Consider the following 25282-nt stretch of genomic DNA (forward strand, 5'->3'; position numbering starts at 1 on the left):
GTAGGTGACCCTGTGTTGACAGGGGGGTTGGACTCATGATGTACAGAGGTCCCTTCCAACCCTCCCATTCTGTGACTTCTGTTAGTGAAGAATTCTCTTAATGGGTCTTCATGAGTCTCTGGGTTTAATGGCTGGCACCTGCCAGAGGAGGCATCAGGAAATGCCCAGGCTGGCACAAAGGTGGGGGAACTGAAGAACACCACCCTTGGTGCCCTTGGAACCACACAGGACTTCAGTCCACCACTGCTCCCAGCTCTGCAGGCAAGCTCTCCAGATTGAACACAGTGAATTCTGAAACCATGAATCATAGAGTGGGTTGGAAGGGACCACCAAAGGTCATCCAAGTGCAACCCCCCTGCACTCAGCAGGGACATCCTCCACTAGATCAGAGCCCTGTCCAGCCTCCCCTGGAATATCTCCAGGGATGGGGCCTCAAACACCTCCCTGGGCAACCTGCTCCAGCAGCCTCCTGGTGCTTGTCATGAGCTGACTTGCAAGGAGAAACAGCCACATGCATATGGCAGAGGAGCCACCAACCCTGTGAGCTGGGGCAGGACACAAGATCCTGCATGCACAGCAGAACTTGGACCTTACTCCCTCAGTCCTTAGCTGGAAGCTTGCTGACAAACACAGCTGTGCACATCTCCAGCATCACTGCAACTTGCACCTCCCTTCAAACCATGCTCTACAAAGTTCCCAGCCAGCACTGCTGCCTGCTTTGGAGCTGGCTGGAGTTACCTCTTGCTCCATGGTGCCAAACAGCTTTCTAAATCACTTAGCCAACATTAACCTCCTAAAACAGTCCAGAGGCATCCAGGAGACCCCAGGCAAACAAGGACCTGTGGAAAACAAGACACATTTGCCTCTCAGCTAGAACAGTCAGACTATGGAGGTGCCACTCTGTACAGAGCTGGGGGATGCAAGCAAACAATGTTCTGTTAGCAGGCTTCCTTCAGCAGCAGCTGAACTCCTCCTGATCCAGCAGAACCAAGGCATCTATGAATACTATTGGGGGATTTGCTCATTTACATCAGTAAAGCATTGATCTGTTTGGAATTGTCAGAGGATAGAGCACAGCCTTTGAAAGCAAATTAAGGAGATCAGCCTACAGCTACAGATATTTTTGAGTGCATGTTCTGTGATTTATTTAAAACCTACAGTCTTTACATAACTCTCTGAAAGCCTGCCAGAGCCAGAGCAGCCAGCCTGAAGCCTTCAGCTGCTGCAGCTCAAGAGCTTGGTTTGAAAGGATTAGAACCTGCTTTTCTCTGTCCAATTACTGCTCAATGAGCCACGGCTGCCAGAGCTCTGGTCACCGGGAAAGGGGATCCACAGCAATCACTGCTGCCATCAGCCAGCGCTCTGCTGCTTACCAGCAACCAAAGGAGATTTCCACTGCAGATGGAGATGCTCTGATCATGAGGCAAACCTTTACTGCTGTAGGATCCAACCAAAAACACCTGGGGTGTTACAGGGCTATGCTGCGAGGTCCTGCAACAGGGTCACGGCAATGCCAAGCACGGACCCAGGCTGGGCAGGGAGTGGCTGGAGAGCAGCCCTGAGGAGAAGGCCTTGAGGGTGTAAGAGAGTGACAAACTCCCCAGGAGCCAGCAATGGCCCCTGGCAGCCCAGAGCCAGCTGTGTGCTGAGCTGCAGCCAGAGCAGGGAGAGCAGCAGCACAGGGAGAGGATTCTGCCCCTCTGCTCGGCTCTGCTCAGCCCCCACCTGCAGCACTGCCTCCAGCTCTGGGCCCCCAGCACAAGAAGGACCTGGAGCTGCTGGAGAGGATCCAGAGGAGGCCACCAAGACAACCAGGGGTTGGAGAACATCCCCTGTGGGGACATGGTGGGAGACTTGGGGCTGTTCAGCCTGGGGAAGAGAAGGCTCCAGGGACACCTCAGAGCAGCCTGCCAGGAGAGCTGGGGAGGGAGAGCTTTGACATGGGCTGGGAGTGCCAGGACAAGAGACAATGGCTTTGAGCTGGGAGAGGGGAGATTGAGGCTGCAGATGAGGAAGAAATTGTTGAGAGTGAGGGTGAGGAGACTCTGGCACAGGTTGCCCAGGGAGGCTGTGGCTGCCTCCTGCCTGGAGGTGTTGCAGGCCAGGCTGGATGAGGCCTTGAGCAGCCTGTGCTGGTGGGAGGGGTCCCTGCCCATGGCAGGGGGCTGGAACTGGATGATCTTGAAGGTCCCTTCCAACCCAAACCATTCTCCAAGTCTCTGAACCCCATCCATGCAGCCACACAGGTGCTTCACTAAGGATCCTATGAATGGAATCCAAAGGGGAACTTGCATTTCTTATTGGGTACAGAGGAATGCTTTACCTGTGATGCAGCACCTGGCAACAACATTTTTTACTCTGCTTAGGCTGCCAAAAGAATAATTTACCTATTGATCCTCTGACTGTCCTCCCAGCAGCAGCAGCTGCTCCAGCTCTGCAAATGATGAATTGAGACACTCCCCAACAAACCTCAGGGCCACCTAGGAGCTCAGGAAGCCCAACTGACACAGCAGCATTAGATAAACCTCATCCTGCATCTCTCAGGCAAGGAGAATATCAACATCCAAGAGGTGAGCAAATGCTCCACTCAGGGTGTGTCACACTTCTGCCATCCTCTATCTGCTACCCACCAAACTTCAGGAAATCCTTCATATTCTGCCAAAGAACTCACTCCTACACTTCACATCACAGAAGGGCAGGGGCTGGAAGGGACCTCCAGAGACCATCCAGTCCAACCCTCCTGCCAAAGCAGGGACACCCAGGGCAGGTCACACAGCAAGAGCAGCCTGTTCTGGTGGCCCCAGCAGAAGGAGGACATGGAACCATTTGAGCCAGTCCAGAGGAGGCCACAAGGGTGATCCAAGGGCTGGAGCAGCTCTGCTGTGAGGCCAGGCTGAGGGAGCTGGGATGTTCAGCTTGGAGAAGAGAAGACTCCAGGGGGACCTCAGAGCTGCCTGCCAGGACCTGAAGGGATCCTGCAGGAAGCTGCAGAGAGACTTTTCACAAGGGCATCTAGAGACAAGCCAAGGAGGAATGGTTTGAAGCTGAGGCAGAGCAGGGTTAGACTGAAGCTGAGGAAGAAGTTCTTCAGTGTGAGGGTGGTGAGACTCTGGCACAGGCTGCCCAGGGAGGCTGTGGCTGCCTCCTGCCTGGAGGTGTTGAAGGCCAGGTTGGATGAGGCCTTGAGCAGCCTGTGCTGGTGGGAGGGGTCCCTGCCCCTGGCAGGGGGTTGGAACTGGATGAGCTTTAAGGTCCCTTCAAACCTAAAACTTTCTGTGATCTATGAATCTGTAACAGGGAAACCCAGCAGGGTTTCCCAAGGCTACAGACACAGACAACACTCTCCTCAGAGCTCCTCCTTCAGCAAGAGAAGTCTCAGGCTGTTTGCAGGATAATTGCAGCCCACTGATTACTTCCAATTTGTTTTCCACAGAAACAAAGCAAGATTTGGCTCAGCCTTTGCTGTAAAGCTTTTGTTCCTATCAGTCCTGAGCCCCTCTGGGAGCCTCAGTATCACAGCCACATTTATCTGTTGGACAGAGTTTACACTCACCCAGCCATTTGCAGCTCAAATTTGCAGACTCAAGATTGTTTAACCAGGCTAAATTAGCAATGGCTCTCTAATGACTTTCTGCCCAAGTCTGTTGATTCCTAACTATTAGAGGCAGAAGATTCAAAGCAAACACAGAGGGGCTGCAGCTCTGCTACAGAGGCAGAACTACTTCATGGCTGTGATGTTCAAAAGGGAATAAAACCACAGCAGGCACGTGGAGGCTTCATGGCTCAGGCTGGGCTGACACTGACCTCCTGCTCTCTGCCCTTCCTAATTGGTTTGAAGTATTCAAAAGGCAAATAATCATTTCACCTGGGCAGCCTAATGCATGCTGGGCACTGCAAAACACAGAAGAGAGAGAGTCTCAGAATGGTGAGGGCTGGAAGAGACCTTTGGAAATCATCCTGGAGATCATTGGGATGCATCCAAAGCAGTCTGACCAGCAGGGCAAGGGAGGGGATTCTGCCCCTCTGCTCTGCTCAGACCCCACCTGCAGCACTGCCTCCAGTTCTGGGGCCCCCAGCACAGGAAGGACCTGGAGCTGCTGGAGAGGCTCCAGAGGAGGCCTGGAGAACCTGCCCTGTGGAGACAGGCTGAGAGAGCTGGGGCTGTTCAGGGCTGTTCAGCCTGGAGAACAGAAGACCTTTGCAGTGAGCAAGGACACCCTTAATCAAAAATGATGTGAAATAAGGAGTGAAAAGGATAACTCTGTGTGTGTATTATTATCCTACTTAATCCTTTCAGAATTTCATAATCCAGATTCCTGTTTATTTCTTGCATCCTGCCCTTTCCCACCAGCAAGGTTGCTCTGCTGGACTCTCAGCCCATGGCAAAGGCATGAGAGGGATGTGGAGCAGGGCACTGCACATCTCTAAGCATGAAAGAAAGAGCTGCTGAAGCACAGAGAGTGCTGTGCTACCCTGGGTGATTCTTCTCCCTGAGAGAAGGGCTCCAGAGGAGCTCTGCAGCCTAACCATTCCCCAGGGTGTCTGAGCAATCAGCATGACTGGAAAGGCTCCACAGGCAAGGGGTGAAAACCCTCTGACCTGAGGCACTGCTGTGAGGGTTTTGCTTCCTGGCTGGGAACAGAAAACAAGGAAAGAAATGGCAAAAGGGGAAAAAAAGCAGAAGAGAAAGGCAAAGGATTTGCTTTGTTGCTGAGAGGGGAAGAACCTGTGGGACAGGCTGGGAAAGCTGGAGCTGTTCAGCCTGGAGAAGAGAAGGCTCCAGGGACACCTCAGAGCAGCCTTCAGGTACCTGAAGGGCTCCAGGAGAGCTGGGGAAAGACTTGTGACAAGGGCTGGGAGTGCCAGGCTGAGGAACAATGGCTTTGAGCTGGGAGAGGGGAGACTGAGACTGGAGATGAGGAAGAAATTCCTTAGAGTGAGGGTGGGGAGACTCTGGCACAGGCTGCCCAGGGAGGCTGTGGTTGTCCTCTCCCTGGAGGTGTTGAAGGCCAGGCTGGATGAGGCCTTGAGCAGCCTGTGCTGGTGGGAGGGGTCCCTGCCCATGGCAGGGGTTGGAATTGGAGGATTCTTGAGGCCCCATCCAACCCAAACCATTCTGTCAATCTATGTGTGCAAACCCTTTGCTAGCTCAGGTCCCCTTCCCATGCACCACTGGATTCCATGCTACCTGCTTCACTTTCAAACCATTGCCTCTCATCCTCTCCCCACAGCCCCTTCTGAACAGCTGCCTGCAGCTCCCCTGCAGATATTGAAACGCAGCTCTGAGGTCTCCCTGGAGCCTTCTCTTCTGCAGGCTGCACAGCCCCAACTCTCCCAGCCTGTGCCCATAGCAGAGGTTCTCCAGCCCTCTGATCACCTTGGTAGCCTCCTCTGGACCCTCTCCAGCAGCTCCAGGTCCCTCTTGTGCTGGGGCCCCAGAGCTGGACCCAGCCCTGCAGGTGAGGTCTCCCCAGAGCAGAGCAGAGGGTCAGGATCCCTCTCTCCAGCTCTGGCCACACTGCTTTGGCTGCAGCCCAGGCTGCCCTTGGCCTCCTGTGCTGCCAGTGCCCATTGCTGGCTCCTGCCCAGCTTCTCCCCCACCAGCACCCCCAAGGCCTTCTCTGCAGGGCTGCTCTCAATCTCATCACCCCCAGCCTGCATTGATATGCTGACATGATCTCTGTATCAGACACCCTCAGCAAAAGTCTCTCTGCAGCTTCCTGCAGGATCCCTTCAGGTCCTGGCAGGCAGCTCTAAGGTCCCCCTGGAGCCTTCTCCTCTCCAGGCTGCACAGCCCCAGCTCCCTCAGCCTGTGCTCCCAGCAGAGCTGCTCCAGCCCTTGGAGCATCCTTGTGGCCTCCTCTGGCCTCACTCCAGCAGCTCTGTGTCCTCCTTCTGCTGGGGACAGCAGAACTGGAGGCAGGATTGGAGGTGAGGTCTGAGCAGAGCCAAGGGGCAGAATCCCCTCTGCTGCCCTGCTGCCCACCCTGCTCTGGCTGCAGCCCAGCACAGGAGGCACTGCTGGCCCCTAGGGAGCTGCTCAGCACCCAGCACCCCCAAGGCTTTTTCTGCAGGGCTGCTCTCAACCCACTCTGCACCCAGCCTGGATTGGTGCCTGGGGTTGGCCCAGCTGCAGGACCTTACCCTGTGACTACATATAAAAACTGTAACATAAATGCCAAGAGCTCATCAGAGATTAAACCAGAGATCTGAAAGCAGACACAGAAGCATTAACCACTAAGAGCTACATCAGCAGGTAAAAGTAACACAGATTACTCCAGAGGATTGGGAGCTCCTCAACAATAAGCAATTTCCACTCCTGCAAAGCATTTCCTGGACCAATTTCACATCCACGCCGCTCAGGATGGAGAGGCTGCGTGGCCAGCCCGGTGCCAGCCATCCCCATGGATCCTCACATCTGTTCAGTTCTCCTCACAAGCCTTCCCACATGACACTGGGGAAATACAACAGTGAAATCAGAGCACATTTTCCTCATGTGCTGGGTTTGAGCAGCCTCTGCTTTGCTCCCTTCAGTTCTTTGTAGGTGTCCACCACACTGCTTCCGTCTCCGGAGGTCCCACAGCCCCTCTGATCCACTTGTGACATGCAAGATGTGCACAGCTCAGGAGAACAACAGAATGGCAGTGCTGCGGGTAATCACAGACAATTCCCCCCGAGAGCGCAACCCCCAGAGCGCAACCCCCAGAGCACGTCCCCGAGCGCAACCCCCAGAGTGCAACCCCCAGAGCACAACCCCGAAAGCTCAACCCCGAGAGCGCAACCCCGAGAGCGCAACCCCGAGAGCGCAACCCCCAGAGTGCAACCCCCAGAGCACAACCCCGAAAGCTCAACCCCGAGAGCGCAACCCCGAGAGCGCAACCCCGAGAGCGCAACCCCCAGAGTGCAACCCCGAGAGCGCAACCCCGAGAGCGCAACCCCCAGAGTGCAACCCCGAGAGCGCAACCCCCAGAGCACGTCCCCGAGCGCAAGCCCGAGAGCGCAATCCCCAGAGCACGTCCCCGAGCGCAACCCCGAGAGCGCAACCCCGAGAGCGCAACCCCAAGAGCGCAACCCCGAGAGCGCAACCCCCAGAGCACGTCCCCGAGCGCAAGCCCGAGAGCACAACCCCCAGAGCGCAACCCCCAGAGCACGTCCCCGAGCGCAACCCCGAGAGCACAACCCCCAGAGCACGTCCCTGAGTGCAACCCCCAGAGCGCAACCCCGAGAGCACATCCCCGAGCGCACATCCCCGAGCGCAACCCCGAGAGCGCAACCCCCAGAGCGCAACCCCGAGAGCGCAACCCCGAGAGCGCAACCCCGAGCGCAACCCCGAGAGCATGCCCCCGAGCGCAACCCCGAGAGCACAACCCCGAGCGCAACCCCGAGAGCGCAACCCCGAGAGCGCAACCCCGAGCGCAACCCCCAGAGCACGCCCCCGAGCGCAACCCCGAGAGCACAACCCCGAGCGCAACCCCGAGAGCGCAACCCCGAGAGCGCAACCCTGAGCGCAACCCCCAGAGCACGTCCCCAAGCGCAACCCCGAGAGCGCAACCCCCAGAGCACGTCCCTGAGCGCAACCCCGAGAGCACGCCCCCGAGCGCAACCCCGAGAGCGCAACCCCGAGAGCACATCCCCGAGCGCAACCCCGAGAGCGCAACCCCGAGAGCACATCCCCGAGCGCAACCCCGAGAGCGCAACCCCCAGAGCGCAACCCCGAGAGCGCAACCCCCAGAGTGCAAACCCGAGAGCACAACCCCGAGAGCACGCCCCCGAGCGCAACCCCGAGAGTGCAACCCCGAGAGCGCAACCCCCAGAGCGCAACCCTGAGAGCGCAACCCCGAGAGCACGCCCCCGAGCGCAACCCCGAGAGCACAACCCCCAGAGCGCAACCCCAAGAGCACAACCCCGAGAGCTCAACCCCCAGAGCATGTCCCCGAGCGCAACCCCGAGAGCACATCCCCAAGCACAACCCCGAGAGCGCAACCCCCAGAGCGCAACCCCCAGAGCGCAACCCCAAGAGCGCAACCCCGAGAGCGCAACCCCGAGAGCGCAACCCCGAGAGCATGTCCCCGAGCGCAACCCCAAGAGCACATCCCCGAGCGCAACCCCGAGAGCGCAACCCCGAGAGCGCAACCCCCAGAGCGCAACCCCGAGAGCACATCCCCGAGCGCAACCCCGAGAGCGCAACCCCGAGAGCACGCCCCCGAGCGCAACCCCGAGAGCACATCCCCGAGCGCAACCCCGAGAGCGCAACCCCAAGAGCGCAACCCCGAGAGCGCAACCCCGAGAGCGCAACCCCCAGAGCACGTCCCTGAGCGCAACCCCGAGAGCGCAACCCCAAGAGCGCAACCCCCAGAGCACGTCCCCGAGCGCAACCCCGAGAGCGCAACCCCCAGAGCTCAACCCCCAGAGCGCAACCCCCAGAGCACGTCCCCGAGCGCAACCCCGAGAGCGCAACCCCAAGAGCACGTCCCCGAGCGCAACCCCGAGAGCGCAACCCCAAGAGCACGTCCCCGAGCGCAACCCCGAGAGCGCAACCCCCAGAGCACGTCCCTGAGCGCAACCCCGAGAGCGCAACCCCCAGAGCACGTCCCCGAGCACACCCCCGAGAGCACACCCCTAAGCACAACCCCCAGAGCACGTCCCCGAGCACAACCCCAAGAGCGCAACCCCCAGAGCACAAACCCCAGAGCACGTCCCCAAGCACAACCCCGAGAGCGCAACCCCGAGAGCGCAACCCCCAGAGCACGTCCCTGAGCTCAACCCCGAGAGCGCAACCCCCAGAGCGCAACCCCCAGAGCACGTCCCCGAGCACACCCCCGAGAGCACACCCCTAAGCACAACCCCCAGAGCACGTCCCCAAGCACAATCCCGAGAGCGCATCCCCCAGAGCTCAACCCCCAGAGCACGTCCCTGAGCGCAACCCCGAGAGCGCAACCCCCAGAGCACATCCCTGAGCGCAACCCTGAGAGCACACCCCTAAGCACAACCCCCAGAGCACATCCCCAAGCGCAACCCCCAGAGCTCAACCCCCAGAGCACGTCCCTGAGCGCAACCCTGAGAGCATACCCCAATCACAACCCCCCAAGCGCAACCCCGAGAGTGCAACCCCGAGAGCGCAACCCCCAGAGCACGTCCCTGAGCTCAACCCCGAGACCGCAACCCCGAGAGCGCAACCCCCAGAGCGCAACCCCCAGAGCACGTCCCCAAGCACAATCCCGAGAGCGCAACCCCAAGAGCGCAACCCCAGAGCACGTCCCCGAGCGCAACCCCGAGAGCACACCCCTAAGCACAACCCCCAGAGCACGTCCCCAAGCACAATCCCGAGAGCGCAACCCCAAGAGCTCAACCCCAAGAGCTCAACCCCGAGAGCGCAACCCCGAGAGCGCAACCCTGAGAGCGTGGCCCCCAGAGCACACCCCCAAACACAACCCCGAGAGCGCACCCACCCCCCAAGCACAACCCCAAGAGCGTGCTCCCCAGAGGACGCCCCCAAGCACAACCCCGAGAGCGTGCCCCCCAGAGCAAGCCCCCCAAGCACAACCCCGAGAGCGCACCCACCCCCCAAGCACAACCCCGAGAGCGTGCCCCCCAGAGCACGCCCCCAAGCACAACCCCGAGAGCATGCCCCCCAGAGCACACCCCAAGCACAACCCCGAGAATGTGTTCCCCAGAGCACGCCCCAAGCACAACCCCGAGAGCATGACCCCCAGAGCACACCCCAAGCACAACCCCGAGAATGTGTTCCCCAGAGCACGCCCCAAGCACAACCCCGAGAGCACGCCCCTGAGAGCACCCCCAAGCACAACCCCAAGAGCGTGCTCCCCAGAGCACGCCCCCAAGCACAACCCCGAGAGCATGCCCCCCAGAGCACACCCCAAGCACAACCCCAAGAATGTGTTCCCCAGAGCACGCCCCAAGCACAACCCCAAGAGCGTGCCCCCCAGAGCACGCCCCCAAGCACAACCCCGAGAGCATGCCCCCCAGAGCACGCCCCCAAGCACAACCCCGAGAGCATGCCCCCCAGAGCACGCCCCAAGCACAACCCCGAGAGCATGCCCCCCAGAGCACACCCCAAGCACAACCCCAAGAGCGTGCCCCCCAGAGCACGCCCCCAAGCACAACCCCGAGAGCATGCCCCCCAGAGCACCCCCAAGCACAACCCCAAGAGCGTGCTCCCCAGAGCACGCCCCCAAGCACAACCCCGAGAGCATGCCCCCCAGAGCACGCCCCAAGCACAACCCCGAGAATGTGCCCCCCAGAGCACGCCCCAAGCACAACCCCGAGAATGTGCCCCCCAGAGCACGCCCCAAGCACAACCCCGAGAATGTGCCCCCCAGAGCACGCCCCAAGCACAGCCCCAAGAGCGTGCCCCCCAGAGCACGCCCCAAGCACAACCCCGAGAGCGCAACCCCAAGAGAACACCCACCCCCAAGCACAACCCCAAGAGCGCACAAGCCTGAGAGCGCAATCCCGAGAGTGCACAACCCCAAAAGCACAACCCCGAGCACGCACCCACCCCCAAGCACAACCCCAAGAGCGTGCTCCCTAGAGCACACCCCTAAGCGCGCAACCCCGAGAGTGTGCCCCCCAGAGCACGCCCCCCAAGCACAACCCTGAGAGCGTGCCCCCCAGAGCACGCCCCCCAAGCACAACCCTGAGAGCGCAACCCCGAGAGCACAACCACCCCCCAAGCACAACCCCGAGAGCATGCCCCCAGAGTACGCCCCAAGCACAACCCCAAGACTGTGCCCCCCAGAGCACGCCCCAAGCACAACCCCGAGAGTGCAACCCTGAGAGTGCAACCACCCCCCAAGCACAACCCTGAGAGTGCACAACCCCGAGAGCGCACAAGCCTGAGAGCACAACCCCGAGAGTGCAACCCCGAGAGCGCACCCACCCCTCAAGCACAACCCCGAGAGCGCAACCCCGAGAGTGCAACCCCAAGAGCACAACCCCAAGCACATGCCCCCAAGTGCAACCCCAAGAGCACACCCCCGAGAGCATGCCCCCGAGAGTGCCCCGATAGCGTGCAACCCTGAGAGCACTCGCGAGAGCGCGCAACCCCAAGAGCGCAACCCCAAGTGGAATCCCAAGAGCACCCCCGAGAGCGTGCAACCCCAAGAGCACAACCCTGAGCGCACACCCCCAAGTGCAACCCCAAGAGCACCACCCCAAGCGCACACCCCCAAGTGCAACCCCGAGAGCACGCAACCCCAAGAGCACATGCCCCCAAGTGCAACCCCAAGAGCGCCCCCAAGAGCGCACAACCCCAAGAGCGCCACCCCGAGTGCACGCCCCCAAGCTCAACCCTGAGAGCGCAACCCCGAATGCATGCCCCCAAGCACAACACCAAGAGTGCCACCCCGAGCGCACACTGCCAAGTGCAACCCCGAGAGCGCCCCCACCAAGGGTGCCCCCGAGCGCAACCCCAAGATCAGGCCGCCCCTGAGAGTGTGCCCCTGAGAGCAACCTTGAGCGCAACCCTGAGAGCTTGCACCCAAGAGCGCGCCCCCAAGCACACAGCCCTGTGAGCACCCTTGAGCGCAACCCTGAGAGCGGCCCCCTGAGAGCACGCAGCTCTGTGAGCACCCTTGAGGCCAACCCTGAGAGCGTCCCCCTGAGAGCACACAGCCCTGTGAGCACCCTTGAGGCCAACCCTGAGAGCAGCCCCCTGAGAGCACACAGCCCTGTGAGCACCCTTGAGTGCAACCCTGAGAGCGTCCCCCTGAGAGCATGCAGCTCTGTGAGCACCCTTGAGCACAACTCCAAGAGCTCACCCCTGAGAGCACCCTTGAGAGCAACCCCAAGAGCGCGCCGAGAGTGCACCCCCAAGCACACACCCCCAAGAGCACCCCCAAGGCGGCACCCCTGAGCGCACCCGAGAGCGCACACCCATGCATGCAGCCCCCTAGCACGCAGCCCAGAGCGCGCCCATGTGATCACCCTTGAGCGCAACCCTGAAAGTGCACACCTGAGAGCGCAACCCTGTGAGTACCACTATGAGCACCCTTGAGCACAACCCTGAGAGCATGCCCAAGTACACCCTTGAATGCAACCCGGAGAGCACTCGCCCGAGTGCACACCCCCGAGAGCACCCTTGAGCACAACCCTGAGAGTGCGCCCCCGAGAGCACCCTTGAGCGCAACCCTGAGAGCGCACCCCCGAGAGCACCCTTGAGCACAACCCTGAGAGCGCACACCCCCGAGAGCACCCTTGAGCACAACCCTGAGAGTGCGCCCCCGAGAGCACCCTTGAGCACAACCCTGAGAGCGCACACCCCCGAGAGCACCCTTGAGCGCAACCCTGAGAGCGCACACCCCCGAGAGCACCCTTGAGCACAACCCTGAGAGCGCGCCCCCGAGAGCACCCTTGAGCACAACCCTGAGAGCGCGCCCCCGAGAGCACCCTTGAGCACAACCCTGAGAGCATGCCCCTGCCTCTTCTTTACTGCCCCAGGCAGCCAGGCTGCATTTCACCTCCCCGGTGGGCACGTGCCAGCGCTCCAAGCTACTGCTCGCTGTTTCCCTATGCCTCGGCACGGGAGCTCTCCACCAGCCTGGGAGAAAGCTCAAGCTGCTGTGCAGCAGTTCTGCCAAAAGCCAGGGGCCATTTGTGTTCCCCTTCCAGAGGCACCCCAAGCTCTCAGTAGGAAGTGACCTCCTGAAGGCAGGATATGCTGAAAATAGCCCTAATAAATAACTTGTCGTAAACTAACCCCCCCAAGCAGGAGGCAAAGATTCACTGCTGCTCCTTCCCAGCACCAGGAAGGCAGTGCCAGTCCCAGCACCACCAGCAGAACACCCAGTACCAGAAAAACGCCCTGCTCTGCACAGCCATCAGCTCCACCTCAGCAGGCCCTTAGTCTCCTGTGCTACACCCAGGCACAAGCTTCTCAGCATCAAGAACTCTCTGGGATGAGCTCTTGGCACTCAGCTCTTGGTTCCCAGCTCTGGAACTCCCCTGAACTTTGCAAGCAGTAACTGCAGCCCAAGTGGCCCAGCTGCACAGCCTGCAGGACAGGTTACTGCAATCCCAAGCACCGATAATAGGCTGGACAGGGACTGGCTTGAGAACAGTCCTGAAGAAAAGGCCTTAGCAGGGCTGGGGGAGGAGAAGCTCAGCAGGAGCCAGCAGGGAGCACTTGCAGCCCAGAGAGCCAACCAGAGCCTGGGCTGCAGCAAGAGAAGTGTGGCCAGCAGGGCCAGGGAGGGGATTCTGCCCCTCTGCTCCACTCTGCTGAGACCACAGCTGGAGCTCTGGGGCCAGTTCTGGAGCCTCTGTGCCAGGAAGGATCTGGAGGTGCTGGAAGGTGTCCAGAGAAGAGCCACAAGGAGGAGCAGAGGGCTGGAGCTGCTCTGCTCTGGAGACAGAGAGTTGGGGTTGTTCAGTCTGGAGAGGAGAAGGCTTGGAGGAGGCCTTCCAGTATCTGAAGGGGGCTCCAAGAAAGCTGGATAGGGACTTTTGAGGGTGTCAGGGAGTGATAGGACTGGGGGGGATGAAGCAAAACTAGAAGTGGGAAGATTGAGATTGGGTGTGAGGAAGAAGTTGTTCCCCATGAGGGTGGTGAGAGACTGGCACAGGTTGCCCAGGGAGATGGTGGAAGCCTCCTGCCTGGAGGTGTTTGCAGCCAGGCTGGATGTGGCTGTGAGCAACCTGCTGTAGTGTGAGGTGTCCCTGCCCATGGCAGGGGGGTTGGAACTGGCTGATCCTTGAGGTCCCTTCCAGCCCTGACAATTCTATGATTCTATGATTCACAGTGGCGATTGGCTTCATCCAAGAAGCCAAATGTTCTGGGAACCACCAGCTGCAGCATTTGGGCTACTGGGAAACTAAGGCAGGGTTGAGCTGTAGGGTGCAGAGACCAAAGGAACCACTAATCAAATTTAATTAACGCTTATAAAACCTGAAGAACAATAAAGAAATGTTTCCTGACACACTGTTAAACATCCAGGTAAGCTTCCTTTGCACATCATGAGCAGGATGAGCTTTTAAAGTTCAGGGCAACTTCCTGATAAATGGAAGTTCCTTTTAAGTACCCATAATCAAATATATAAAACCTAAACCAATCACCTTCCAGGACCTCCCTGCTTTACAGCCCAAGCTGCACTCCAAACCTATTTTCTAAGATGAAGTGATCAAGTATTAAGAGGATTAAAAGCTCAATTATCCCCCTGGACACTCCAGCTCCAAATCACCAAGTGCTCAGCTGTGAATCGAAGAGTTTTCTGGGCATCCCTTTTAACATCACTGAACTGCTCCACACACCACCTCCTCCTCAATCTTTTCCTCCAAGACGGAAGCAGCCTTCTGCCAGGGTGCAAAGGAAAGAGCATTGATGACTATGGCTGTGAGGAAGCAGCAGAGGACATCCGACCGGCAGCAAACCGCCTGTCAGCTCCGCAGTGAAGAGAGTGAATTCCCTCACCTGGGCAGCCTAAAGGAGAAGGTTGTTCCCAGCACTTCCTAGATCCAATAGGTGCCAGTTTGCCACATTCCTCATTCTTTATCATCAAGTATCTGACTAATTGAACCTTACATTCCAGAGCCCTGCTAATGTCAGGTGGTGTGCCAGCCAAGAGACAGCTCCAGAAACCCCGGGACATGCAGACTCGTTACCAAAAGGCGATTATGGCTGCTGATCACATATTGCTCATGCTCCACATAAGCTCAGCCTCAGAGAGTTTAAGCACGATCACTGAACCTGTTCACATGCTTTCCACACAGTGAGATAATCAGCTCCATGATCCCCATCATAAAAGCCAGAGCAGACACAGAGCTGGATTAGCAATTTAAAGGGCGACACAGGAAAGGAATCCTCAGTTTGAGCAGCAGATAGATCAGGCCCAGCTAGGTCTGATGTTTCTTGCCTTTAACAAGCAGTGTTGCTTAAAAACAAAAGGAATCCTCAGTTTGAGCAGCAGATAGATCAGGCTTAGCTGGGTCTGATGTTTCTTGCCTTTAACAAGCAGTGTTGCTTAAAATCACCAGCATACCATCCAAGACTAAAGACACTGTGTCCCTGAGAGGGGCTGAAAAGCCTCACAACTCTTCCTTTGACACTTTCTTTCTGTGTGGTGGTTTGGGTGTTGTGTTTTTTGCCTCCAACTCAGCTAAGTAGCATTTTCCTGGAAGCAGCTTATCTTGTGGTAGCCTTCAGCGTATTGGATGCACGCAGGGAGTGAAACAGCTGAAGCACTCCCATGAAAATTAATCTCACACTGGAGCAGGCACAGCACAGGCTCCACACAGCCAGGTCAGCTCCTTAAAGCCCAGCCCTGCTGCCAGAGAACAATAGTGACCATGCACACATTGTGTTGTCTCAGCTCTGCTGCCTACCCATGCAGCTTTCAGCAGCACCCAACCAGTCTGACATTTAGAGGACCTGCAAATGCCTATTTCTTACAGCAAGTGCCTACTACAGTGCCTGAAGCAACAGCCTGCGAGACAATGCAAGCTGAAGAGGACTAATATTGTAGCTATTGGGTTGGAACAGTAAGGTCATCGTCTCGGTAGTAATTCTCAGCTAGGGAAGTCATCTGCACTGGACAGCAACTCTTGCTCATGGAGAAAGGAGCACCTCAGCAGCCTTTATCTGACAGGAGGGACAAAAGCCACCTGCATTTGCCAAGCCAGAGCAACAAAAGGTGAACAAAAGCCCCGCTGAGATTCGGCAAGACAAAGGGAGGCTGGAGCCATGTGTGTTACTCTCAGGTGAAGCCACTTCCCGGGAGCAAACTGCACAGCTAGCTGAGTGTTCAGATAGCAATGGCTGATAGCTCTGCTCCCAGCTTTGATCCCAACTTCGGCAAAAGGCTGTTCCATTCAAAAGGAAGGCTCAGACTCCCAACACTAAAACCAAGCCCAGAGCAGGACCGTTTCTGTCACAGGAGAACTCAGAGGAAGGGAAGCACAGCAACAATACAGCAGGTGAATTCCTCTTTCCTTTCCGAGTGCAGTAGCCAGGAGGAGGAAATGCTTAGCAGATAGGCTACAGAGCAAGCCTGCCCCAAAGCTTGACTTGTCCATTTGAGATCAGCTCTACAAATCAGCAGCAGCATGAACTTTGCAAACGAACACAAACAACATCGTCAGGAGCACGGCTTCGTCTGCACAGGTTCTCTATGCTTCCACAGAGAGGGAAAGACTCAACACACGACATCCATCATGAAACAGCCAGGAGAAAATCTGGGGGGGAGGGGGAGTGGGGAGGGCAGGAGGGGGTCTACACAGGAAACAAGGTAAAAATTCTGGGTGCCAATGTCATTTAAAACACAAGAGGGTACTTTGCCAGAGGGCAGTCTCCCGAAAGCCATCCCCACCTCGTTATCACCATCCTCATTTTCTCTCACTTACATGTACGCTGGAGAAAGTGGCGATGACCTGGATGCTTTAAGCACAGGAACTGGGAATTTCCAGATAGCAGGAGAGCTCGTTTTCCATTTCAATGGCATGTTGTCACCACGGTACTACAATAACAGTAAACAGCGTTTCCATAACAGACTACCGACTAGGACTTCCATTCCACACACTACTGACACACAGCAGTGGCTTGGCTGCTGCTAAGAGCGAGGAAATGCTTCTGCCAATGCCCTTAAACCGATGCTCCCGATCTGTAAAACCGGGCTGGAAGGCATCTCTCTCTCTCTCTCTCCTTTTTAAATCCTGCTGTCCCCTGAAGCAAGCTGATGATTCTCTCCTCCTAACTCAACAATAGTGCCACCTCGTTAGGGAAGAGCTGACTGCAGTAGATGTTGAAGGGAAGGGAAGGAAGGGAAGGGGAAGGGAAGGGAAGGGGGGGAAAAAAAAGGGGAAGACTGCAACTGTGCACCTCCAGCACAATGCAGCTTCCCTCAGCAAAGCAGCTCATTCCTAAATCACTCTTTTCTGAGGCTATTGTTCTACCTTCCCAGGGACACTGCAGCACCCTGCTAGATTTCTCTTGGTATTAACCTCGTTTCTGACCAATGGAAGCAGGAAAAACAGATAAATCAAATGGATGGGTTTTCAGATGAAAATGAAGCCACATACCTACTCAGAATACACTTGTCATCCTCTGAGCAGTCTTCTGGGGAGCTGCAACAATACAAACGGGATAGAAATCTCAGCATAGCCTTAGGCCACGGCTAACAGAGAGCAGTGACTAAATTCAGCAGCCCGTTTTCCTCCTCCAGTGCAAAGCTCTGACCAAACACCACAAGAATGCCATGATGGAGGGGAGGGGGGAACAAAAGAAAAAAAGCCCATTGCAAAAAATCCCAAAAATAATTTAAAAATCCAAAAAAATCATTCCTTCTGATCCATGGTTAGGAACCTCAGAAAACCAAGCACAAATGGCTGCAGGTTGCTGCATGCTCCTCTACCAGCTTCTGCTTCAGGATGCTCTCATTTCCCTGCTCTCATTTCCAAGGAGGATGAGGAGGGGGGGGAAAAAAAATAAATAAAAAACCCTCATGCATTTTACACCATGCTATGGAAACACAAATACCACTCTGTCCTCCTGCAGCAGAGATGCAGAGTGCTAATAGCAGCCTTTGTAGGGCTGCTAGCAGCAATCCAATTCTCGACACCCACCCCCCCCCCGGCGGCTCACAAACCGCCTGGAGGACCCAGGGAGCAGCCGGTCACGCAGGTGCCCACCAGGGACCACTCTGCAACTCTCTGCTCCACTTGATGACCTCCTGGGGCTGCAGGCAGCGGGGGTGCATACAAGACAGGCTATTAAAAAGGGAGCAGAGGATTCAACAGCATAATGTGCACAAGGAGAGCAGGTTTCCAGGGAAAAGAAGGTAGAGCTCCAGTTATACTCACTCCTTCACAGGGAAACAAATTCAAACCAACCAACCAAGCAAAGGTAAATCACAGCCCCAAAAAAATCACTCCTGCTGGATAGCCACAGCAGACTGAATCAAGGTGAAGATGTTTAATCTCCAGATTTCAGCCCAGCCTCCGTACAGCCTGGCAATTTTTCTGTTCCTCAGGGTAGCTTAATCCCACCACACACACACACACACACACACACAAAGCCAACCCCCTGTCACACTGCTCAGCAAGGAAGAATAGAAGCAGGAGCTGAGTTTCTAGAAATCTCATCCTTTCATTAATACCAAATAGCATTCTGATAGGCTTAAGGTTTGAGGTTTTTTTACCATCCTGGTAAAAGCTACAGTAAGTTTATTTTGGGGATGAAATCACCCAGGACTAATTGCTGCTTCTGATCGTGACTGAAAACATTTGCCCAGAATAGTTTGGGGCATTTGAAGCTGCTACCAAAAGCACAGGCAAGGAAATAAAATCACCCAGGATGAGCAGAGCTGAGGATGAATTCAAAACCAGATGCACCTAGCTGAGAAACAGCTGAGGAGCTCTCTCTCAATTCTTGTGTCGTTCAAAGCTGTGAGAAAGATCAGGCTTGGGGAGGCTGTTAAAGGAGTACCAGAGTTACTGAGGGGAGATTGAGACTGGAGATGAGGAAGAAATTATTTGGAGTGAGGGTGGGGAGACACTGGAACAGGTTGCCCAGGGAGGTTATGGATACCTCCTGCCTGGAGGTGTTGAAGGCCAGGCTGGATGAGGCCTTGAGCAACCTGGGCTGGGGGGAGGTGTCCCTGCCCATGGCAGGGGGGTTGGAACTGGATGATCTTTGAGGTCCCTTCCAACACAAACCACTCCAGAATTCTCTAAAGAAGTTCCAAAGCATTAACACAAGCAGCAAATGTCACACTAACTGCTTCTTGAACACTGCTCAGACATTTGCTGTGCAGGACAGCAGTGCTTAGGGGGTACAAACACTAAGGACCACTCTGCTGCACAGGGAAGCAGGCAGGTTTAGTGCAAACCAGCCTTACTTTCAGTAAAAGACTTTGTGTGTTTAAATGCCACCAGCCAGAAGAGCGTGGCCAGCAGGTCAAGGGAGGTTCTCCTGCCCTTCTACTCTGCCCCCAGGTGCATCTGGAGTACTGTGTCCAGCTCTGGGCTTCCCCGTTCAAGAGAGGCAGGGATGCACTAGGGAGTGTCCAACGGAGGCTCTGAGGATGATGAAGGGACTGCAACATCTCTGCTATGAAAGAAAGGCTGAGAGCCCTGGGGCTGTTTAGTCTGGGGAGAAGGTGGCTGAGAGGGGATCTGATCAATGCCTATGAGTATCTGAGGGGTGGGTGTCAAGAAGGGACCAGGCTCTTTTCAGTGGTGTCCTGTGATAGGACAAGGGACAACGGACACAAACTGGAAGCCAGGAGGTTTCACCTCAACAGGAGGAGAAACTTCTTTGGTGCTGGAGGCCTGGAACAGGCTGCCCAGAGAGGTTGTGGAGTCTCCTGCTCTGGAGATTTTCAAGCTCCACCTGGATGTGTTCTGTGTGCCATGCCCTGGGTGACCCTGCTCTGGCAGGGGGCTTGGACTGGATGATCTCCAGAGGTCCCTTCCAACCCCTGCTATGCTGAGATTCTGTGGGTCCATGCCTGCTGCAGTCTCACCCAGACACAGAGTAGCAGACCACTCAACCACACCTGGAGGCATAAAAGCTGAAAGAGCTGTGGCTGTTACAAAGCACAAGGAAAGGTATCATCAGTTTGCATCTCACACTCCAGTTTGCTGTTGCATTTGGTTGGCAGCACACAGAAACTGCCTTAAAGTACCGCAGGCAAAGGCTGGTACTGCACAGCCAATGCAACTGCTAAGTGCTTTTCAAGGCTCCAGCTCCCTGCCCTGCCAAAGCCCAGGGTTAAGGATCATCAGTGGGCTGCATGCTCAGAAAGGAGCTCTGGAAGTATCCTTTTGACCACTAAAATAAAAGTCAGCTCCAGCCACACAGCCATTCCCAAGCACTCACTGTCCTGCAAGGCCAGGTTGAGGGAGCTGAGAAGAGCAGGCTCTGGGGAGACCTTAGAGCAGCCATCCAGTACCTGAAGGAGCTGCAAGAAGGCTGTAGAGGGACTGCTACCAAAGGCCTGCAGGGACAGGATGAGGAACAATGGTTTGAAATTAAAGAGGAGCAGATTTAGATGGGATGTGAGGAACAAGTTCTGGAACAGGTTGCTCAGGGAGGTGGTTGAGGCTCCATCCTTGGAGATATTCAAAGTCAGGCTTGACAGGGCTCTGGGCAACCTGATCCAGTGGAGGATGTCCCTGCTGGCTGTAGAGAGGCTGGAGTACATGACCTATGGAGGTCCCTTCCAACCCAAACCATTCCATCATTCTATGATCAGAGCTACTTCCTCTGTTGTCTTGCTGTGGTTTTCTTTCTGTGTTCTCAGCAGACACCTCCTGGGTCCAGCTGAAGCTTGTTTATTGTACTGGAGAGGTGGTGAACAGTCACACAATCATAGGATGGTTTTGGTTAGAAAGACCTTGGAGATTCACAGATTCATTTAATGTGTTGGGTTGGAAGGAACCTGAAAGATCATCCAGTCCCAACCCCCTGCCATGGGCACCTCTCAGCAGCACAGCTTGCTCAAGGCCTCATCCAGCCTGGCCTTCAACACCTCCAGGCAGGAGGCAGCCACAGCCTCCCTGGGCAACCTGTGCCAGTGTCTCCCCACACTCACTGGTAAGAGCACTAAGGCCAACCATGCTCTAACTACTTCTGTCCCTACCAAGACAATTCACCCTCTCAGGCTCATGCTGCTCCTCAAACACTTCCCTCTGGGTGCTTCTGCTGCTGCTTCTTTTTCCATTTACTGTACAACCAACCTGACTAAAACCTTCAAACAACCAACAGGAGCCATCAGGATCAGCTCTAAAGCCTGTGAATGCTCAGCACTGCCCAGCTTCATCTCCTCATGGCCAGCTCCCCCCACTTGACAAGAGGCCAATGGACAAAGTGCTGAGCAGCAGGGCCAGGGAGACTAAGAACAGGGAACTGCTTTAAGGCCTTTATGAAAGAGGAGCCAGGTGAGACAGGAGAGGAGGAGCCCAGAAGCCTTCAAAGAAATAACCAAAGCTCTTCTCCCTGCCAGTTACAAATCACCCAGGGCCTCCCAGGGCCAAGGCTGCCTGCAGGGGTTCTGTGCTCTGCAGAACCCAGGCCTAAGCCAGCACAAAGCCACAGTGTGCAGGAGGTGCCCTGGGACTGGTCTGGGGGCACTTTGGGATCTGACACTGGGCTCAGCTCTGCCAGCCCCCAGGAATTCCCTTTCTCCAAGGCAGGGCTGCTGCTGGGTCTGTTTTCCAAGCTGGTCACATCTCTGTGCTGTTGTTTCTGGACTTCTCCAGGTGGAAGCCCACTGAAACATGGAGGATTTCAGGGATGGAAGCTCTTCTACACACCATGGGAAGTGCTTCCCCTCCACTGGGCACTGCTGAGGCCACACCTGGAGTCCTGGGCTCATTTTTGGGCTCTTCATTCCAAGGAGGACATCAAGGTGCTGGGGCAGGTCCAAACCAGAGCAACCAAGCTGGTGGAGGGTCTTGAACACAAGGGCTGTGAGGAGCAGCTGAGGGAACTGGGGCTGTTCAGTCTGCAGAAGAGGAGGCTGAGGGGAGAGTTCATCTCCCTCTGCAACTCCACTGGAGGTGTTTAGGAAGAGCCTGGATGAGGCACTTGGTGCTGTGGTTTAGTTGATCAGATGGTGCTGGGTGAGAGTTGGACTTGATGATCTCAAAAGTCTCTTCCAACCTGGTTTATTCCATTCCATTCCATTCCATTCCATTCCATTCCATTCCATTCCATTCCATTCCATTCCATTCCATTCCATTCCATTCCCTCAAAGGAGGGTGAAGCCAGGTGGGGGTTGGTCTCCTCTCACATTCAAGAAGTGACAGAACTTTGTGTCAAAGCTTCTCTTGTGGTGATAGAGGCATTTTAATGTTGTCTAGGAAGAGGAAATGGCTTCAGGTTGCACAGGGGAGGTTCAGGTTGGATGTTAGGAACAATTTCTTCCCAGCAGTGGTTCTCAGGCCCTGTCCCAGGCTGCCCAGGGAGGTGCTGGAGTCACCATCCCTGCAGGGGTTTCAAAGCTGCCTGGATGTGGTGCTGAGGGCTGTGGTTCAGGGGCAGTGGTTCAGCAGCAGTGGTGGATTGTGAGCTCTGGCTGAGCTTGGACCTGATGATCTCAAAGGCCTCTTCCAAGCTCAACAGCTCTCTGGTGCTAGCAGCCATTGAAGCAGCAGAAAGCTAAGAGAGCTAAATGTTTTATTTCAGGGGAACTGAAGCTCTTCTACACACCATGGTAAGTGCTTCCCTATCTACTGGGTACTGCTGAGGCCACACCTGGAGTCCTGGGCTCATTTCTGGGCTCCTCACTCCAAGAAGTACAGCAAGGTACTGGAGAAGGTCCAAAGCAGAGCAACCAAGCTGGTGTAATGTTGTTATTCCAATTAAACCTGTGGGGGAATTAAAGTTTACATCCAGAACTAAGAGTATGGGGAAAGGACCTGGAGTACATTGCACCACTTTGCCACTCACCCCCAGACTAAGTGCTACTGAGGGCCAAGAGCAGTGTGACAGCTCTGTGCAGAGCCCTACTCACAGCTCTTTGTAGGCAAGTGCAATGAAAACACCAAGCTGGAGATCTGCTTTGGAGTTTAAAGCTCTAAAATGCTGAGATTGCACAAGGACTGCACAGCTCAGACAGCTTCCTGGGACCAGTCAAGGGGCTTCTCTGCTGGGTTTCTCACAAACAATTGCAGGCAGGTGATTAAAAGCAGTCAGCATTTATACCTTGCCTCAAGTTCCATTCTGCTTCACAGAGTGTACTTGGAGTCTCCTGCTGCCCAGCAGGCAGCTGTGTGCTGGGCTGCAGCCAGAGCAGGGTGGGCAGCAGGGCAGCAGAGGGGATTCTGCCCCTGGACTCTGCTCTCCCCAGACCTCACCTCCAATCCTGCCTCCAGTTCTGCTGTCCCCAGCAGAAGGAGGACACAGAGCTGCAGGAGTGAGGCCAGAGGAGGCCACAAAGATGACCCAAGGGCTGGAGCAGCTCTGCTGTGAGGCCAGGCTGAGGGAGCTGGGGGTGTTCAGCCTGGAGAGGAGAAGGCTTCAGGGGGACCTCAGAGCTGCCTGCCAGGACCTGAAGGAAGCTGCAGAGAGACTTTTTCTGAGGGTGTTTGGAGCCAGGCCAAGGGGGAATGGTTTGAAGCTGAGCGGGAGCAGGGTTAGACTGGAGCTGAGGAAGTTCTTCAGTGTGAGGCTGCTGAGACTCTGGCACAGGCTGCCCAGGGAGGCTGTGGATGTCCCCTGCCTGGAGGTGTTCAAGGCCAGGTTGGATGAGGCCTTGGGCAACCTGGGCTAGTTGAGAGGTGTCCCTGCCCATGGCAGGGGAGTGGGAGGAGAGGATCTCTGAGGTCCCTTCCAACCTGAGCCATTCTGTGAGCCTCCTCCACAGCTTTTGTTCTGTATACACAAGATGAGAAAGAAATCACTCCCACAGCAGCATTCCCAGAGCTGCACCAGGCAGAAGGACAGCAAAGTAACTGACAGGCTCTCAGGTTCTTCTGCAGAGAACTCCTCCACAAAGTCACTGCACAGGTGGCAGAGGAAGAAAAGAAGAGGAAACAAAAAGCTGCCATTTACAGACAAGGGCAGAAGCTGCTGCAGGCTGCACAGCACTGCAGGTCTGATCCCCCCACAAGAGCCACACACAAGAGTGACATTCCTTGGCCCTACTCCTCCACTCCCCCATCCCAAAGCCTTCATCACTAGTGACCAGCAAGGAAGATTTGGCCCCAAAGGGCAGCAGCAGGCACCTGGCACCACTGCACAAGCAGAGGGAGAACTGACACAGACCCACCCCTGCCAAGGGTGCTGATCACAGCTGCTCTGCTCCTGCAAGCTCCCCCTGAGCTTCAGGGCAGCAATGCAGCTGAGGCAGCTTCCCTCTGATTCTCTGCCTGCTGCTTGTGAGGCCCTCTCCCTTCCTTTGTGCAACCTGAACGCCAAGCTGCTACCCTGCTGCTTCTTACACACCGACTGCCAGCAGCTGGCCCTTAGCTCCTGTCTACCTGCACTATGCAACCAGCCCCGCGCCGCGCAACCAGCCCCGCACCGCGAAACAACCCCGCACCACGAAACAACCCCGCACCGCGCAACCAGCCCCGCTCCGCACAACCAGTCCCGCACCGCGCAACCAGCCCCGCACCGCGAAACAACCCCGCACCGCGCAACCAGCCCCGCTCCGCACAACCAGCCCCGCACCGCGCAACCAGCCCCGCTCCACGAAACAACCCCGCACCGCACAACCAGCCCCGCACCGCGAAACAACCCCGCACCGCGCAACCAGCCCCGCTCCATGCAACGAGCCCCGCTCCACGCAACCAGCCCCGCACCACAAAACAACCCCGCACCACGCAACCAGCCCCACTCCGCACAACCAGCCCCGCTCCGCGCAACCAGCCCCGCTCCGCGAAACAACCCCGCACCGCGCAACCAGCCCCGCTCCATGCAACGAGCCCCGCTCCACGCAACCAGCCCCGCTCCGCGAAACAACCCCGCACCGCGCAACCAGCCCCGCTCCATGCAACGAGCCCCGCTCCACGCAACCAGCCCCGCACAACAAAACAACCCCGCACCACGCAACCAGCCCCACTCCGCACAACCAGCCCCTCTCCGCGAAACAACCCCGCACCGCACAACCAGCCCCGCTCCGCGAAACAACCCCGCACCGCGAAACAACCCCGCACCGCACAACCAGCCCCGCACCACGCAACCAGCCCCACTCCGCACAACCAGCCCCTCTCCGCGCAACCAGCCCCGCTCCGCACAACCAGTCCCGCACCGCGCAACCAGCCCCGCACCGCGAAACAACCCCGCACCGCGCAACCAGTCCTGCTCCGCGCAACCAGCCCCGCTCCGCGCAACCAGCCCCGCTCCGCGCAACCAGCCCCACACCGCGCAACCAGCCCCGCTCCGCGAAACAACCCCGCACCGCGCAACCAGCCCCGCACCGCGCAACCAGCCCCGCTCCGCGCAACCAGCCCCGCTCCGCACAACCAGCCCCGCTCCGCACAACCAGCCCCGCTCCGCGCAACCAGCCCCGCTCCGCACAACCAGCCCCGCTCCGCACAACCAGTCCCGCACCGCGCAACCAGCCCCGCACCGCGAAACAACCCCGCACCGCGCAACCAGCCCCGCTCCGCGCAACCAGCCCCGCTCCGCGCAACCAGCCCCGCTCCGCGCAACCAGCCCCGCTCCGCACAACCAGCCCCGCTCCGCACAACCAGCCCCGCTCCGCGCAACCAGCCCCGCTCCGCACAACCAGCCCCGCTCCGCACAACCAGTCCCGCACCGCGCAACCAGCCCCGCACCGCGAAACAACCCCGCACCGCGCAACCAGCCCCGCTCCGCGCA

General features: G+C 57.0%; 1 protein-coding gene across 6 annotated transcripts in view; it reads right to left on the minus strand.

Moving 5' to 3' along the window:
- The window catches only part of LOC104307897 (kelch-like protein 13), a 121986-nt gene that overhangs the window by 42763 nt on the left and 53941 nt on the right, over positions 1–25282 (minus strand). Inside the window, exons 1-3 of one of the 6 annotated variants that reach the window (XM_054169543.1) lie at positions 17812–17956; positions 17032–17076; positions 16357–16469 (exon numbers count right to left, since the gene is read on the minus strand). The exons of 1 other annotated variant lie outside the window; for it this stretch is intronic. In XM_054169543.1, coding sequence (XP_054025518.1) covers positions 16357–16454 — 98 coding nt within the window. In that variant the 5' untranslated portion in view covers positions 16455–16469; positions 17032–17076; positions 17812–17956. Of the gene's footprint in view, positions 1–16356; positions 16770–17031; positions 17423–17811; positions 17957–25282 lie in introns of those variants that run through there. 4 more of the 6 variants (XM_054169542.1, XM_054169545.1, XM_009909000.2 and 1 more) reach the window with 4 other exon arrangements.

This window comes from Dryobates pubescens, chromosome 18, assembly GCF_014839835.1.
Source record: "Dryobates pubescens isolate bDryPub1 chromosome 18, bDryPub1.pri, whole genome shotgun sequence".
Classification (NCBI taxonomy): domain Eukaryota; kingdom Metazoa; phylum Chordata; class Aves; order Piciformes; family Picidae; genus Dryobates; species Dryobates pubescens.